This window comes from Uloborus diversus, chromosome 1 (assembly GCF_026930045.1).
Source record: "Uloborus diversus isolate 005 chromosome 1, Udiv.v.3.1, whole genome shotgun sequence".
Classification (NCBI taxonomy): Eukaryota; Metazoa; Arthropoda; class Arachnida; order Araneae; family Uloboridae; genus Uloborus; species Uloborus diversus.
In genome coordinates, this window is record NC_072731.1 from 9,297,207 (window position 1) to 9,314,186 (window position 16,980).

The 16,980-nt window shown below is 32.7% G+C and overlaps 1 protein-coding gene across 2 annotated transcripts in view; it reads left to right on the forward strand.

Annotated features, from left to right (window-relative positions):
* Positions 1–16,980, forward strand: part of LOC129227930 (rap guanine nucleotide exchange factor 4-like) — a 196,090-nt gene that overhangs the window by 111,956 nt on the left and 67,154 nt on the right. For both annotated transcript variants that reach the window (XM_054862554.1, XM_054862561.1), the window contains 4 exons: positions 1,252–1,432; positions 3,509–3,654; positions 5,089–5,165; positions 10,204–10,271. In XM_054862554.1, coding sequence (XP_054718529.1) covers positions 1,252–1,432; positions 3,509–3,654; positions 5,089–5,165; positions 10,204–10,271 — 472 coding nt within the window. The remainder of the gene's footprint in view (positions 1–1,251; positions 1,433–3,508; positions 3,655–5,088; positions 5,166–10,203; positions 10,272–16,980) is intronic.

A 16,980-nucleotide genomic window follows, 5' to 3' on the forward strand; every position in this document is an offset into this window, starting at 1 on the left:
GAAGTAAGTTACCACCCCTATGCCAGGGCTAAGGCAGAACAATCCCTGGTTTTGATGTGTCTTAAGTGAACTAATTCATTTTCTCTGATCCTGGGCGGTCATTCCAAGCTCGTTAGCTTGCGAGATCGAGATTCTCGCTTACGTGATTGGTTGTGATGTAGAAATGTCGCAAAGTAGTATTCTAATCTACTCGAACTTAGGTTGCGGCTAGGTTCGAGTAGATAAGAATACTACTTTGCGACATTTCTACGTCACAACCAATCACATGAGCGAATCTCGATCTCGCAAGCTGACGAGCTTGGAATGACCGCCCAGTTTCATAGAAAAATGCCTATCTGAATCAGAGGGATTAAATTTTTTCTATCTCGTATAGTTCCCACACTAACTTAACAACAACTTACCTTGTGGGTAAGCGAAACACAGAGTTTAAGTGCTGAATTCCTGGTAATCAAACCGATCTGTTTCGATGTCTAATAAAGATTGAAATTGTTTTCTGAAAAATAAATTTTTTTACTCACACTAAGAAAATCTGAATAAAATATGACATTATACTCTTTGTTAAATATCGGGATTGTTTTTACTGTCCCCTGCTGTCAAAAAATGTTTTAGATTTCATTCACGTTTTAAACGCTTGCATGGCATATTTGAATTTATATTATTTTCACTATGTTTAAAACACATCTGAAAACAGTACTTTAAAGCATCTGACCGTAATGTGTCCCATTAAAAGAAATTTTTATATTAAGAACCAATATTTAACCCTATATGCACAAAAACCAATAAGAATTGCCCTTTTGTGTTTCTGTTTTATGAGAAATCCTTTTCTCAACGTAAAATATATGGGTTTATGAATTCGGTAAATGTTTTTGGGCATTTATTGTCTTTTCTACAACATAGACTAATTCGTTTTATATAAAATATATGGGTTTTATTAATACGGGGGGGGGGGGGATACACATTTCTGCAACAAAGTCAAGTGCCTTAAATTTGACGTATTTCAAGTCTTACCGAATCTCTAAAATAATTTAGTTTTTCTTTCCGTTAAAGAAAAACGGAAAATTTTTAAAATTTTACATACATTAATTTAAATACATTCTAAATACGTTACTTCACATTATTTATGCTCCTAACTTTGCTTTTGAGTTTTAGTACTTCAAACAGAGGGAAAATGCCCACTTCTTAATTTCAAAACTATTTTAAGGCGTAAATGTACCTCATCATGATCCACAAAGATTGTTCTATGTCTTTTAGTGACCAATGAGCATCAATTTAAAGACAAATATTTATTCTACCGGTTTCGAGAAGATCAGCAGGAGAGTTCTCTTCCGACTCTTGAGGACAGGCAGCAAGCAGACGCAGAATTACCTGAAACCTTAGCTTTACTTCTACAATTGGCTCCAGATGCAATATTTCGCATGATTCTAAGGAAGCCGTAAGTGTTAAAAGTATTTTTTACGGAATAATCATTATTTTTAATAACAATACAGTAAAACCCAAATTTCACGTTTTTCAAGGGACTGGGTTTTAAAAACGTAAATTGCGAGAAATGCATAGAAAGAAAAAATCAAATAGAAAAAAAAAAAAATAATAAGGTAGCAAAGATGACTTTAAAAAGGTAATTCATCAATATGTTACAAATATTACGTTATTATATATGGTATTAACCGTTTCAATATAATTTTAACACATTTAGTTGCAAATCCTTTGCCTTTTTCAGAAAAATGCGGGAAATTCCACGAATAACAAACTTGCAATCTGGGATAAAGTAACTTAATTTTTATACGGAAAAATGAAACCAGACGGAAAAAAAAAATAAATGCGGGAAAAACGTTGATTCGAGGGACGTAAAATCGGGGTTTTACTGTATTTGTTAAATGCTTAAAAACATTCAATATTCCGTTTTGTAAAAATAAAAAATTAAACAGGAATAATGCATATAGTGATACTGACAGCAACGGACAAGTTCTCCATGAAAGGTACTCTGCCTACATTTGGATGAATGTGATAAAAACAATTCTGGTTAATGCATTTTTTCATTAGTTTGAATGTTTTTCATTTAATATTTGATCGGATAAAAACTTCCCCAGCACATGGTTTTTCGGTGTTCTGTCCTTTAAAAATTTTTAACTGACATCGTTTTTAACTGATTATGAAAATTTAGTGATTATTTTCTGTTTTTAGGCGATACTTTTTCTTATACGTTTCCTATTCCAAGTCAATCACAAGAATTTTTACTGCAAAACATAATTTTAATCAAAATCGTTTCTTTATTTTAATCGCTAATTGGATGCCTATATTTTAGTAAAGAATAAAGCTATCATTTATACTTGCTGCTTGTAACGTTAGCTAAATTTCAAATAATAACTACTAACAATAAGTTTCATTTAATGACTTTTTTTAAATTTTACTTTATTTTGTGAAACACAGATGCATTATTTCAGTATAAAAAGATGAAAATAAAAGTTATTAAAATAAAAAAGTGCAGACAAATGAAAAATAAAGAAGGATTAGTTGCTTGCAATAATTTTTGCCAAAGGTTCCCATCCTTCCCAAGAACAAGGGCACCTTCCCCCCCAAAATACAGTCGAATCTCGGTAACTCGAAGCTTATAACTCGGATATTCCTTTGTCTCGAAGTTTTCATCCGGTCCCAAACTCTGGAGACTGAAAATGAAAAACTTCTCATAACTCGAACTACCAAGTACTTGAACGTTTAAACCGGTGCCTTGGGACTTCGAGTTATCGAGAGTTGACTATATCACGATCTAACTAATTCGGGACCCGTCCCCTCCCAAATAAAGAGAAAAATACCCTTTAAAATTTGCCCCCCTTAGTATTTGTATTATCATTACTTATGATCAGAGGCAAACGTTTTTAGTTCTTAGATTTTATGACGAAAGTTTTTGTCATTCGCATTAATTCTTTTACTAAATAATAAATGAGTGTTTGGACAAAATAATTGTAAGGGGAAATCTTTATGAACCTTTAGATTGCTTTTGATTATACGCAACTCCAAGGAAACTAAGTGTTGATATTTATCTTTTTATCGATGTCCGTCTATTAAGGGGAACGTAAATACGTCTAATTGAACGTCTAACTACAAAATTATGCTCGACAAAGGTTTTAGTGCACTATCCCTTCTATCTCCGCTAATTATATAGCCTATATTTGATAAACATCGGTCATCGCATAAAAACAACCTCAACCTTAGCAGATATACACACATCAGTCACTTTGCATACCCGATGAATGCTTTATGATAATACCTCACGCAAAGATGAGCCGCGAAAAAAGTTGCTACGCCCTTGGCATCTGAAAGGACTTTCGGAAGTCGTGCGATAAGGCATCCTACACAATGCATTGCCCATTTAATCAGGTCTTCATTAGCGCACTTCCTAATTACAAGGAGGCGGATGCGGAAGACTTCTCCGTTCTTTTGCAGCACGCAAACCAAACATTGGTGAGCCTCATGCATTCTAACTTCAATGTGTCCGTTGTATTTCTTTTAGACTCGATGACAGGACGGCAGAAGATTTGGAGATTATTTATGAAGAGCTCTTGCACATTAAGGCTCTATCGCACCTGTCCAACAGCGTGAAGAGAGAACTGGCTGGGGTACTGGTCTTCGAATCACACCCAAAAGCTGGAACAGTCCGTAAGATATTTATATGTTTTTATGTTTTTGTTGATTTTTTCTTTCTTTTTTTATATTCAGTTATTTTTCAATTCAGTAGAGCGCCGATTATTCGGACGCCAAAAATCGGAACTTCAGTTAACCGGATCAATCAAGAGACCATAGGTCTCCCCCTAACTTCAACGTTAATATATATATATATATATATATATATATATATATATATATATATATATATATGGACTGTACTATGTTCGTTTCATGAAATAATGGAAATAATATCTATGTGTACTTCTGTTAAATATTGAAAAAAAAAAGTATGATATAAAAAAAAGAAAAAAAACCCCTTTAAGCACGCCATTTTCGGTGCAATATGCACCGCAACAATTACCCGTTCTAAGCGAGTAGAGTCCAGAGTTTCCGGTAACCAAATTGTCATCAATACTGAACGGCACGGTTAATATTGAATATTTCTATTCTATTTTCGATTTTAGAGCATCGAAAAATTAATAACGTTTTGCTTTTGAATTTTTTTAAAAATTATTTTAAGCTTTTCTAATTTCAAGCGTAATTACTTCATTTTACGAAGTAAATGAAGTATTCGCAAAAAATATTTCACCCAAAAATCGGCCTTAATTACCATATTGCTTGCCCCCAAATGAATATTGAATTTTTTTTTAACCCGACCACACGTGGTTATATGCCTAAGAACGTATAGACGCCCGAAATATACATTTTGACGATCCATGAATTAATTAAAACGAGTTTTCTCGTGACGTACGTATGTATGTGCGTCACAGAGATCCCGACTGACAGATCTGGACAGAGAGATCCGGACAGAGAGACTTTCAGCTTTACTATTAGTAAAGATAAAGCAATACCTTTCATTAAGAGCTCAATGTGTGAACCGTATGTTGCTCGAACCGCATCTAAACGGTACTCAAGTTCATCTCATGTCCCCAACCTTTGCACACATTGCGCTTTGGTAAAGAAAGGTATTGCTTCCTGTTTAATAAAAAGAATAAACAACCTCACATGAAAATTGTTCTTTTTACTGTGACGATACAGTGATAACCTGTAATTAAACTATTTTCTTCCCTCCCCATTTTTGTATGGTGTTATAAACAGTTCTTGAACCTATGAAATATTTTGGCACAAGGCGCATATTCATATGACAATTTGTTGCCTTGCTTTGAATTTTTAAAACGTGTAAAAGACTTTTTGGACGCCCTGTATTTCAGAAATGTTTTGTATTTGATGACTAATAAAATGAACTTTGAACTTCAGGGAAACGTATGCCACATAACGGTTCTTAATATCTTAAACTGAATGTTTTAGTAAAAAAATTATATAGATTATAAATGTTTTTTATAGATAAGATTTGTATAGATTATTTTTGTAAACCCATTTTATGTGACATGTATTATTATCATTCATTTCTTTATTTTGCTTCAGTGTTTAACCAAGGGGATGAAGGAAAGTCATGGTTTATTATTCTTCGGGGTTCAGTCAACGTGGCTATCTATGGAAAGGTAAGTGAAACATTTCATTTTATCTGATAACTATGCAATTAGGTTAGTAAAAATATCAAATAATAAGTTTTAGTATGTATGGTATGGGCAGCGCGACCACAGAATAAATAAACACTGAAAATGAGCAATTTTTTTTTTAAAATCATTAGTTGTTGTTTTTTCGCAGATTCACTGGTAGCATTTTTTTTTTTTTTCATTTTTTTTAAGAAAAGGAAAGAAATAAAAAATGGGAAGTGAAACGATTTGTAAAAAAAAATTACTTTTGTTAAATATGAGTGAAATAATTTTTTAGTAAAGTAAGTATTTCTTGTAAAGAAAGGACAAATGCAAGGCCTCACTTAAATTTTGATTAAAACCAAATACTCTACAAATTCATTGACTAAAAACTAGTGTTCATCCACTGTTCATACATATTTACTTATTGAGACATTACTTCTTCTTTAACTCCCCTCCCCCCCCCCCAAAAAAAAAGAAACTGAGACACATAAGTTCTCTTAGTTTTTTTAAATAATTGCGTACCAACAAAAATGTTGTTATGTCATATAAACAAATGCTATAGTTGTTAATAATATTATGAATTTTTAGAAATAAAAATATGCATATACATTCATTTGGTGTTCACGGACTTAAAACGATTTTACACAGAGTATTTTTTTATTTAAAGGCGCTTACAATGAAAACTCGATTGACGCAAAATAATAATTTAGTTCAACTAAGACCTATTTAGTTTTATTCTTTGTGTTGCAACACGAAATAAAACTGTTTAGATCTAAAGCATTTCGCTTCTCCTCCTTTATAGCTTTTTTTCCTTTCTTTTTTTTTTTTTTTTGGTTAACCAAAAATCAATAAACAGTGGTTACAACTGCTAAGGGATTGTCTCTTATTTTTTAAGACGTTGAAAGCTCTGCCTCTAAGCAAACACGCCTCAAAAAATTTCAATCTACTGGTCAGTAATATCGATTTTAGTGATGGGTACGTTGAAGATGGTTAAATTTCATGAGTTTGGGCCAAAGAAGCTGTCACAAGCATGCAGTAATAATTTTAAGTTATAGAAAAGAAATAAAGAAAAACAATATTACGAGACCGAAACTAGTTATTATCATTTTATTATTTTGCATTCATTTTTTTAGGAAACAAAAATGAGAAAAGATATTGTCCTCTCCGTTTTGCGTTGAAGCCGTTTTTAGTTGCACTTTCTTGATTTGTTAGTTTCATTACATTAAAATGAACTTTGAAGACTTCTTTGATAAATGTTGCATAAATGAGCAGTGACGCTTATTTAGCTAATTACTTCCTTTTGCAAAAAAGGAAGTATTGTAATCGCGAAAGAAAATTCACTCAAAATTCGGCCTTAATTTCCATTTTGCTCAACCCCGAATCAATGTTGAGTTTTTTTTTTTTTTTTTTCGATTCGACCACACGTGGATGCCTAAGAACGTATAGACACGCGAAACATCCATAATGATGATTCCCGAGTTAACTACAACGAATTTTCTCGTGATGTCTGTATGTGCGTATGTATGTCACATAACTCAAGAACGGTAAGTCCTAGAAGGTTGAACTTTTGTACGTAGACTCCTAGTGGGGTCTAGTTCTGCCCTTCCCCTTTTTAGTAGCATTCGAGTGTTTCTAAAGGGCTCCTTTGCCCTTTTTGGGGGAAATCATTGTTAATTTCGATGTAAACTCAAGTGGTGTTATAATTTGGCAGACACTTGGCGATATATCGCCAGTCTTTTGGTCGCCAAGTTTTATCGCCGATTTGGCGACAAATTTAGCGATTTTTTTTCTTTTTAAATCTGTTTCAATTTGGCCGCTGCTGGTGATATTTAGAGAGTAAACTATTGAATCACATTAAAATTGCCAGTAATGGGGAAATGACATTAAATTGGAGTAAAAGGAAGTCATACATGCACGCAGAAGCTCGTTTTATTACTACTATTATTTTTTCACTGGAAATTTAAAAAATAAAAACATTCTCAATAAAAAAGAAAGACAATAGTCATTCTGTAATTATATGCAGTTAATTCTTTAGCGTGGTTAACCAAGTTGTGTCAGTATTTTAATCACAAGAAATGTGTAATGAATAATTGTGTCGACTTTGTGATTATTATTTTGCATTATTAGAATTATGTACATAATATTCACTAGGAAGTTCTAATTTACAGATAAAAATTTTAAATATCTTAGAATAGAAGTACAGTAACTTCCCAATTATCCACGGAATTGGGTGCCACAAATGCCGGAAATGATAAAAATCGCTGATAAAACACAAAAACGCTAAAATTTGGGACTAAATGAGTTTCGTATTTTTGCGCAACAGAACGTAACGTCAATAAAGAGCATGTGTATACAGCTCAATCCCTCAATCTGAACACTTCTGAGTGTTAACTCCCCGATGACCCCCGATAAAACAAAAACAGCCGAGTTTATTTATAATTTGTTTAACAAAGAAATAGCCGTTGGTACTGACCATCGATTACACGGACAGGCTTATATCCGGTTTATAGGCGGAAATGAACGTATCTATTAGTTTGTAGGGGTGTTAGTTGGTTTGCTATGGATGTGCACTTTTGCCTCTATTATTAACCTTAGTTTTGTAAAAATGAAAATTTGATCTCATCAACATTTTTTTAATCTAAAGTACATTCGATATTTTCACGGTAAAAATTAATTGATTTATTTATTCAAAACAAAGTTTTGAGTTTACCATTTTGCTTTTACGTCCCTGAACGAAATAAAAATATTTTCTTCTTTTTGTTGTTTCCATGGTAACTATTTTTGTCTTCCTTTAATTTATTTTAGAGAATACAATAAATGAATGAGGCACTAGTGCATCAAAATCCCATCGTTATTTTTCCTTCTCCCCTGCTAGATTCATTCAGATGGAATAGTTTTGCCAAATTACATACAATCCGCGGTCAAACAGTATTTGCTATTTACTACGAAAATATATGTTCCTGATTGTTAAATGACTCGCGGGCAATTCGCTTCCGGATAATCTGAAGTTTAGTGTATTACCATTTGATACGCAACTATTGGAATGTAAACATTTGCTTCAAAGTGTGGTACTGCAGTTGAAATACCTCGAAAATTTTGAAATATAGTCTTCTTTGTATGTGTTTAGAAATGTGTCTTGCATTTTTCCGTAATTAATGGTCTCTTGTGGATCAAAATGTTTTGACAATTTTTTAGTCGGAGCCTTATTGTGTGTGCGTCCGGCTTACAGTCCCCATTTAGCTCCGAGTTACTTTGACAAAAACTTCCTTCCGGAAGATAATCCGTTAGATAACACTTCGATAATAGTGCGGATATGATGTGAGCTATTGTGACGTGACTTAAATAGATGAAAGGCGTGATCTTTGGTTTTAAAAAAGTCTCATCCGTCGTGGATAAAAATATATTATAGGAACACCATTTGCTAGTTTTCATTTGCAATAGATTACTCTAATATATGGCGATAAATCACATCTACATAAAAATTCTTACTAAATGGATTTCATAATTAATATTGCTTAGTTTTGGTAACTATACAGTAGTTCAGAAGTGTTTCATTTGCTTTATATATATTCATATGTAATAAAATATCCAGCACACTACATTTAGCACCCAATGACCCAGCCCTAAACATCTTCTAGACCGTGGCATTAATTTTTACATCTTGACTTTAAATTATGTTTTTCTTAATGACGAATAGGATCCAACTCGTTAAGTTTTTTTTGTTTCTACAAATGACTCCTCTCGTAATGATAACTGGAAAAAACAGAATTTGAATTCTGGTTTCAAAACTCAAATGAGTGTTTGGGGCTGGATGCTACACGTTGTGTGCTGCATGCTGAATGTTGTCGGCTGAATGCTGTTTTTGTCTAACAGAGGATTTCTCAAAAACCAAAAAGAAAAATTATTGAGCTTAGCCACAAATATGTTAGGGTAAAACGTCTTGAAAACAATTTGGACAGTCCAAATAACGTGTGTCTGATGCCGTTAATTCGCCAGTTTCTGTAAACTTCGAAAATTTGGTACATAAAAAGAGTTCTAACGGTAACACCTCAAAACTGATTTTTTTGTCACTCAGTTTCTTACTGGGCATGGTAATTTCAAAGAGTATTTACATAAATTTACTATTTCTACTAGTAACGTGTGTGGACAGGATAGTGAAAATCCAGAACATTTGTTGTTTCGTTGCAACCGTATTAATCCCCAGAAAAAAATCCTTATGCGGGAGCTGAGGAAGTATCCCGTTTTCTTCCCTCCTGTTCCTTCTGCTCTGGTTCAAAGCGTCGAGACTTTTTCTCTTTTTAAACGTTTTATTTATTCAGTTGTTAGACCTTTTTGTATGTGTGTGTGTTTTTTTTCTTCCCTTCTCTATTCGTTGTTTAATTGTTTGTATGTTGTGCTCATTTTATTTTGTGTATTTTGTACTGTTATGCCTCTTACCTTCTGGCCCGATGTGATACTATGTGGTGTATAGGGAGTACATTTTTTGTGTCTAATAAAAAAAAATACAAACTTACAATTTACAGATATTGAGATACGTAAAAGGGATCCTACAACTCTAAGCCTACCTACCAGAAAGTCTTGTCTCCAGTTTATACGTTTTAAAATAGAAAAATCACTTTCTGCATTTTATGTTCGCACTTCTTGCTGTTAGGGATTTTCCTTTCATAAATATATCAAATAAATGTATGTTGTTCTACTGCCGTGCTAAGCACAAAAATCGTATCTGCACTTCGTATCAAAAGTTATTGTCACTTGGTGGTTTTTGTAACATATTTTACCTAAATGCAATGTTTTGGTTTCGTTTGAGAATGGGACATATTTTTAATAAAAATGCTGGATCAATTATATGGAGTCGTAAAATTTTTAAAAAGCAGTTTCTCATTTTTAGCTCAGCTGCAGATGCCACTTTCTTGCTTAGCACAACAGTGATTTAATCTTTTTCGGAGTTACGTAGCGTTAAACATAATAAATTTCAGCTATGTATTTTTTTTCCGTTATTTGTAATTTATCTTTTTTATGAAATTTTCATTTTCATCTGAAGGGAATTGTTTGCAGCCTTCATGAAGGAGACGATTTTGGCAAGTTAGCATTGGTCAACGACGCACCAAGGTAATGACATTTAATCTTCTGTGAGAAGGTTTATAATATACTATGGCTCTGATTTAGTTTCTGGTGAGTTTATTTCTGCTTTGGGAAAAAAGGGAATTTTTTTTTAGTAGCGGAGCTAGCAGGTTCTCCTTATCCCAATTAGAACAAACAAAACCGTGTAATTCTTCTTTAATCGGAGTTCGAGTTATCAGAGCCAAACTGTATATTGTAAGATCTTTTTGTTTATGCGGTCTTAAAATAACCCTTGATGCAATGTAAAAATCACAGTTATGATAGCTCTAGCATAATACTAGTCCTTTCACATACAATGACATCTGTCATGTCATGTACTATTATAGTCTTTTTGGCGTCTTCGACACTTCAATGTGAATCAGTGGAGAAATTAATTTATACATCAACTACTCTTCTACTGTCAGTTTTATGAGTGGTCCCGAGTACGAAAACTAATGATTGGTGATAAATCAATCATTAATGATTGATTGCTATTATAATTGCAAAGTTGATGCTTTCTAGAAAACTATGCAATTGAACAAGTTCAACATAGCTATGCTTGGCAATATCACTGCTTGCAAATGTTGAAGTTTTACAAGTTAACGTCAAGAAAATTTTCGTAAATGCTTAATAGTGGGTAAGTGCGGTCTATTGCAGTTTGTTCACGATGACAAGCTTTGCGAACCTGAAGAAGATTCATAAATCATTATTTGCTTTTTTTCCTAATATACAGGTAGTTATCAAAATAATGGAAACACTCTGTGACAATTGTATTGGGAATCGCTACTCTGCCGTAAATGTTCTGTTAATAAAGGTGCCTTCTGACTGTAATCACTCACACTGGTGAATCCAGAGTTCTGTGGTCACTTTTGCTTCTATTGTTCACTTTTTAGACATTACAATCCGCTTCAATAGCCGCCGCACAGTGGAGTATTTGACTGAAAATCCTGGCCAAAAGTCCAAAATTAAAAATTTACCCGATTTTTATGAAAATTTATTCCATGATAGTTGACTAACTGGTGCATCGATCGGCACCTGTTTTGAAAACTTGAGTCACATACAATTGCTCATAGCCTCAGTGAAAAATGAGATTTCTATAAGAATTTTCGCTTTTTTGTTACGTTTCAGCTTAATTATTACGTTTCAATGTAGATTTTTTTGTGGCTTTCTAAATGAATGGAATGGAACCAAACCAATTTTACGGTATAAAGAAATGTCAGGGCTTAGTGCTAATTATAAATCAAAGTAAATATTTTTATTTTCTTTTAGTGAAAAAAATAAAGAAAACTTGGTACGTGAGATTTTTAAAGGCTTTTCGCCTTAATTTATAACTAGAGAAAGCTTTTTAAATGGGTGTCGGGCTTGGTCGGGCTGTTTTGAAAGTTGCATCGTATTTGGAAAAGTCTCTAGTGCTAATTTCAGCAAAAAAAAATCTTCCGCCTACAACTGCCCTTTTTTTTAAATGATTTTTTTAAAAAAAAGTGCATAATCCGATCTTTTTGTGACAAGTCATGATTTTAAACTGAATTTACCTACAAAGATTTAATAAATTTGCAAAAAAGTTATCATAAGTACTACTGAATGAAAAGATCGACATATTTGAGCGCACAAACAACAATAAAATTTCAGACACGAGTTTCATGGTTATGAGAAACCGCTTCATCAATGTGTAAAGATGTAAGTTATGGAATGAGAATCATCCAATTAATTTCGAAAACGCTTACCTTTATGCATCGCTAAAGAGATTCACTGCACCCCTAAAACATGTGTTTGCGTTAAGTTATGTTAATTTTCTCAAGTACGTTGATGAGTTAATAAATTAAATTATTTTGTGATCTCGCTAAGAAAATTTGCTCTTCCTTAAAATTGAGATAGATTTTAGATAAAATAAATAAATATTTATATTTTTTCAGATCATTGCTGCAAATAATGCTCCGGGGGAGGGGTCTTTCCCCCTTATACGTAGCAAAAGGGGGGAAATACCCCCCCACACACACTTGCTAGTGTTAGGAGACAATTGTAATTGTCTCCTAACGTTCCTACGCTAGCGAGCTATCCATATTTAAGACATTTTACCTACTCATTGTGAAATTAAAGTTATATAAAATTTTAGTTCCAAATTTGTTCGTACAATTTTTAGCGGGACACATCACACGATGTAAAACTAAGGAAGGACCCAAGGTACGAGTACAATAAATACAATTCAAAAACAAAGAGCTTTTGAATATCCATTTTCGAGTGTTTTTACAGTTATAATATCCTATTTTATTTATTTATTTATTTATTTATTTTTTCAATAGAAAAAAGGTTCCTTGTAACCCCGAAACCCTTGTCTTTAATTCTTTTTGTACATGATTAACTCAGGGTTTTAATAATTGAAACCAAACGAAAAGAATAAAATTGATTATTTTTTTGGTTTCAAATTAGTGTTTTGTACAGAATACTAGGATTTTTTTAACCGTTTTTTGCTCTTTTCCTCCCTCGAACAGTGCACTTAATTACATATACAAAGGAAAACAGCAATTCGCATCGAACATGTTTACTTATCACTTGTCTAAGCATTATTGGCAAAGAGCCAACCGTGGCATTCATTTCGGATCGAGTGAAAATTATTGAAAATTTTTATTTCAACTCATTGAAAAAAAATTCATTATAAATCAGTGAAAGAACATAACTTCACCGTTTTCGCTGTAAATGAACGTAAGGTGTTTATATTATTTCCTTAAAAAGTTTCAGAGCCATAACATTATTAGAATATTGGATGCAAGAATTTTAGTTTACATGGATTGAATAATTGAAAAAAGTCGAAAAAGTGACCTCCCTTTGTAAATTCTTAGAAATTCGGTTAATTACGTTAGAACTTCAAACAAACCATAATCTTGAAGAAAATTATTTTTCCTATCTAGTGATGCATTGGGTTTTTTTCTACGTTTATTAGGATCGTTTTTACGGTCGTAAACATGCAAAAGTCTAAATCATAGATAAAATATTAAATATTTCATTTTCTAATTCAAATTTTAAAAATCGAGTTTCAAATTGTAACATTAGACATTTCAGACAACTTGTATACCAAGTTTCATGTCTATAAGTGGGATAGTGTACAGCGCACAAACGCACACCGCACAGTGGAGTATTTGACTGAAAATCCTGGCCAAAACTAGTTTGAAATTTTCACCCTTCTGAAGGCGACACCCTTGTGTGCGTTTGTGCGCTGTACAGCGAAGCTATCCCACTTATAGACACGAAACTTGATATACAAGTTGTCTGAAAGGTCTGATGTTGCAATTTGAAACTCGATTTTTTAAATTTGAATTAGAAAATGAAATATTTAATATTTTATCCACGGTATACACTTTAGCATGTTTACGACCGTAAAAACGATCCTAGTAAACGTAGAAAAAAACCCAATGCATCACTAGATAGGAAAAATAATTTTCTTCAAGAATATGGTTTGTTTGATGTTCTAACGTAATTAACCGAATTTCTAAGAATTTCCAAAGGGAGGTCACTTTTTCGACTTTTTTCAATCATTCAATCTATGTAAACTAAAATTCCTGCATCCAATATTCTAATAATGTTATGGCTCTGAAACTTTTTAAGGAAATAATATAAACACCTTACCTTCAATTACAGCGAAAACAGTGAAGTTATGTTGTTTCACTGATTTATAATGAATTTTTTTTCAATGAGTTGAAATGAAAATTTTCAATAATTTTCACTCGATCCGAAATGGATTCCACAGTTGGCTCTTTGCCAATAACGATTAAGACAAGTGATAAGTAAACATGTTCGATGCGAATGGCTGTTTTCCTTTGAAGATATGTAATTAAATGCACTTTTCGAGGGGAAGAAAAGCAAAAAGCGGTTAAAAAATCCTAGTATTCTGTACAAAACACTAATTTGAAACCAAAAAAATAATCAATTTTATTCTTTTCGTTTATTTTCAATCATTAAAACTCTGAGTTAATCATGCACAAAAAGAATTAAAGACAAGGGTTTCGGGGTTACAAAAAACCTTTTTTTCTGTTGTAAAAAAAAAAAAAAAAAAAATTCTGAACTAGGATGTTATAACTGTAAAAACACTCGAAAATGGGTATTCAAAAGCTCTTTGTTTTTGAATTGTATACATTGTACTCGTACGTTGGGTCGATCCTTAGTTTTACAAAGCGTGATGTGTCCCGCTAAAAGTTGTTCGAACAAAAACTTGGAACTAAAATTTTATATAACTTCAATTTCACAATGAGTGGGTAAAATGTCTTAAATGTGGATAGCTCGCTAGCGTTAGGAGACAATTACAATTGTCTCCTAACGCTAGCGAGAGGGGGCGCGGGTCTTCCCCCCCCCCCCTCATGCTACGTAGAAGGGGGAAAAGACCCCCCTCCCCCGGCACATTATTTGCAGCAATAATCTGAAAAAATATAAATATTTATTTATTTTATATAAAATCTATCTCAATTTTAAGGAAGAGCAAATTTTCTTAGCGAGATCACAAAATAATTTAATTTATTAACTCATTAACGTACATGAGAAAATTAACATAATTAAACGCAAGCACATGTTTTAGGGGTGCAATGAATCTCTTTAGCGATGCATAAAGGTAAGCGTTTTCGAAATTAATTGGATGATTCTCATTCCATAGCTTACATCTTTATACATTGATGAAACGGTTTCTCGTAACCCTGAAACTCGTGACTGAAATTTTATTGTTGTTTGTGTGCTCAAATATGTCGATCTTTTCATTCAGAAGGACTTATGATAACTTTTTACAAATTTATTAATTCTTTGTAGGTAAATTCAGTTTAAAATCTTGACTTGTCACAAAAAGATCGGATTATGCACTTAAAAAAAAAAAATCATTTAAAAAAAGGGCAGTTGTAGGCGGAAGATTTTTTTGCTGAAATTAGCACTAGAGACTTTTCCAAATACGATGCAACTTTCAAAACAGCCCGACCAAGCCCGACACCCATTTAAAAAGCTTTCTCTAGTTATAAATTAAGGCGAAAAGCCTTTAAAAATCTCACGTACCAAGTTTTCTTTATTTTTTTCACAAAAAGAAAATAGAAATATTTACTTTGATTTATAATTAGCATTTAGCCCTGACATTTCTTTATGCTGTAAAATTGGTTTGGTTCAATTCCATTCATTTAGAAAGCCACAAAAAAATCTACATTGAAACGTAATCATTAAGCTGAAACGTAAAAAAAAAGCGAAAATTCTTATAGAAATCTCATCTTTCACAGAGGCTATGAGCAATTGTGCGTGACTCAAGTTTCCAAAACAGGTGCCGATCGATGCACCAGTTAGTCAACTATCATAGAATAAATTTTCATAAAAATCGAGTAATTTTTTAATTTTGGACTTTTGGCCAGGATTTTCAGTCAAATACTCCACTGTGCGCCGGTTTCTTTAACTGAGCTTATCTTTCCGCCCACTATTTTGCTTTGTTGGAGCTTGTCTTACCGCGTTGTGTGTATACTGTCATGACTTTAGATACTGTACCTCTAGAAACGCCAAAAAGTTGCGATGTTTCTGTTCCACTTGCTCTAGCTAGACTCGCTCCAACAATTTGGCCTTTTTTTTTTTAAATTTGAGAGGTCCGACATTTCACACGCTTGAAAAAAATCCAAAACTTCCAGAACTTCAATTAAGCCACCATATGCTACCAGAATATGTACACCGCTAATTATAAAAAATAACTGATATCTAGTTTTATTCTTTATCATTTACGAAGCACATTCAAAAACCACTTTTATTCACAGGTGCTTCCATTATTTTGATAACTACCTTACATGGACATTATGAAGAATGACATATTTTTTGTACATTATGAAGAAGTCATATTTTATCACAATGAGTGCTTGGCTGTTAGCATATTATTACATGGAAAGTTCAATTGACGTAAAAAAAAAAAAAAAAAAAAAAAAAAAAAAAAAAAAAACACATTAATGCTATTGCAAAATGAGTAAGCGTTCATTGACAAGAAGAAATCATGGTGACGCAAATTAGAATAGTAAATAATCAAGGACAGGTTAATGCTATCATAAAAGTCTGTTCTGAATCAGCAATGACAAGTGGGTGACAACGTGAAGTGGGTTTGTAAGTCATAGGTGACACGCTTGTAACAATGCTGCTTGGCTGTTAGTGTATTAATCAATGGTCAGTCATGTTAACGTAAATCACGAGAAACAGATAATTGATGCTTAAAAGGAAGTTCGCGTTATTTGGTGGCAAGTTATTAAAATATACAGTAGATTCAAAAATTATGTCTTAAATTTTCTGTATAATAGGCACAAGTTGAAGTAGCTTTGATTATCTTTTGGGAAACATTAATCTATCTATGTTCACAATGTTGAGACGTCATGTAAATGCGAATAGGTTTCCATATTTTCAATGATTGGTCATCAATTTTTTGATACCATCAATATCGTTTGCTTTTATCTTTTAAAACTCGAGTCAAGAAGGGGGGGGGGGGAGGGATTGAGTATAATAGTTGAAAATGATAAGTTCTAAAGATCGAAAATAACCACAGTAAATTCAAACTAGAAGGAAACTAATTTCTGTATTTTACATTTAAAACTGAAGTTGAAAACACATAATTATGCCGTATAAGGCACTAAATGAAGCATTCTTCAAACTGCTTGATTAATATTTTTAACAGTTTTAAGTACGTACATTTATTTGAAAATGGAGATGAGTTTTTTAAAATAATTATATCGTT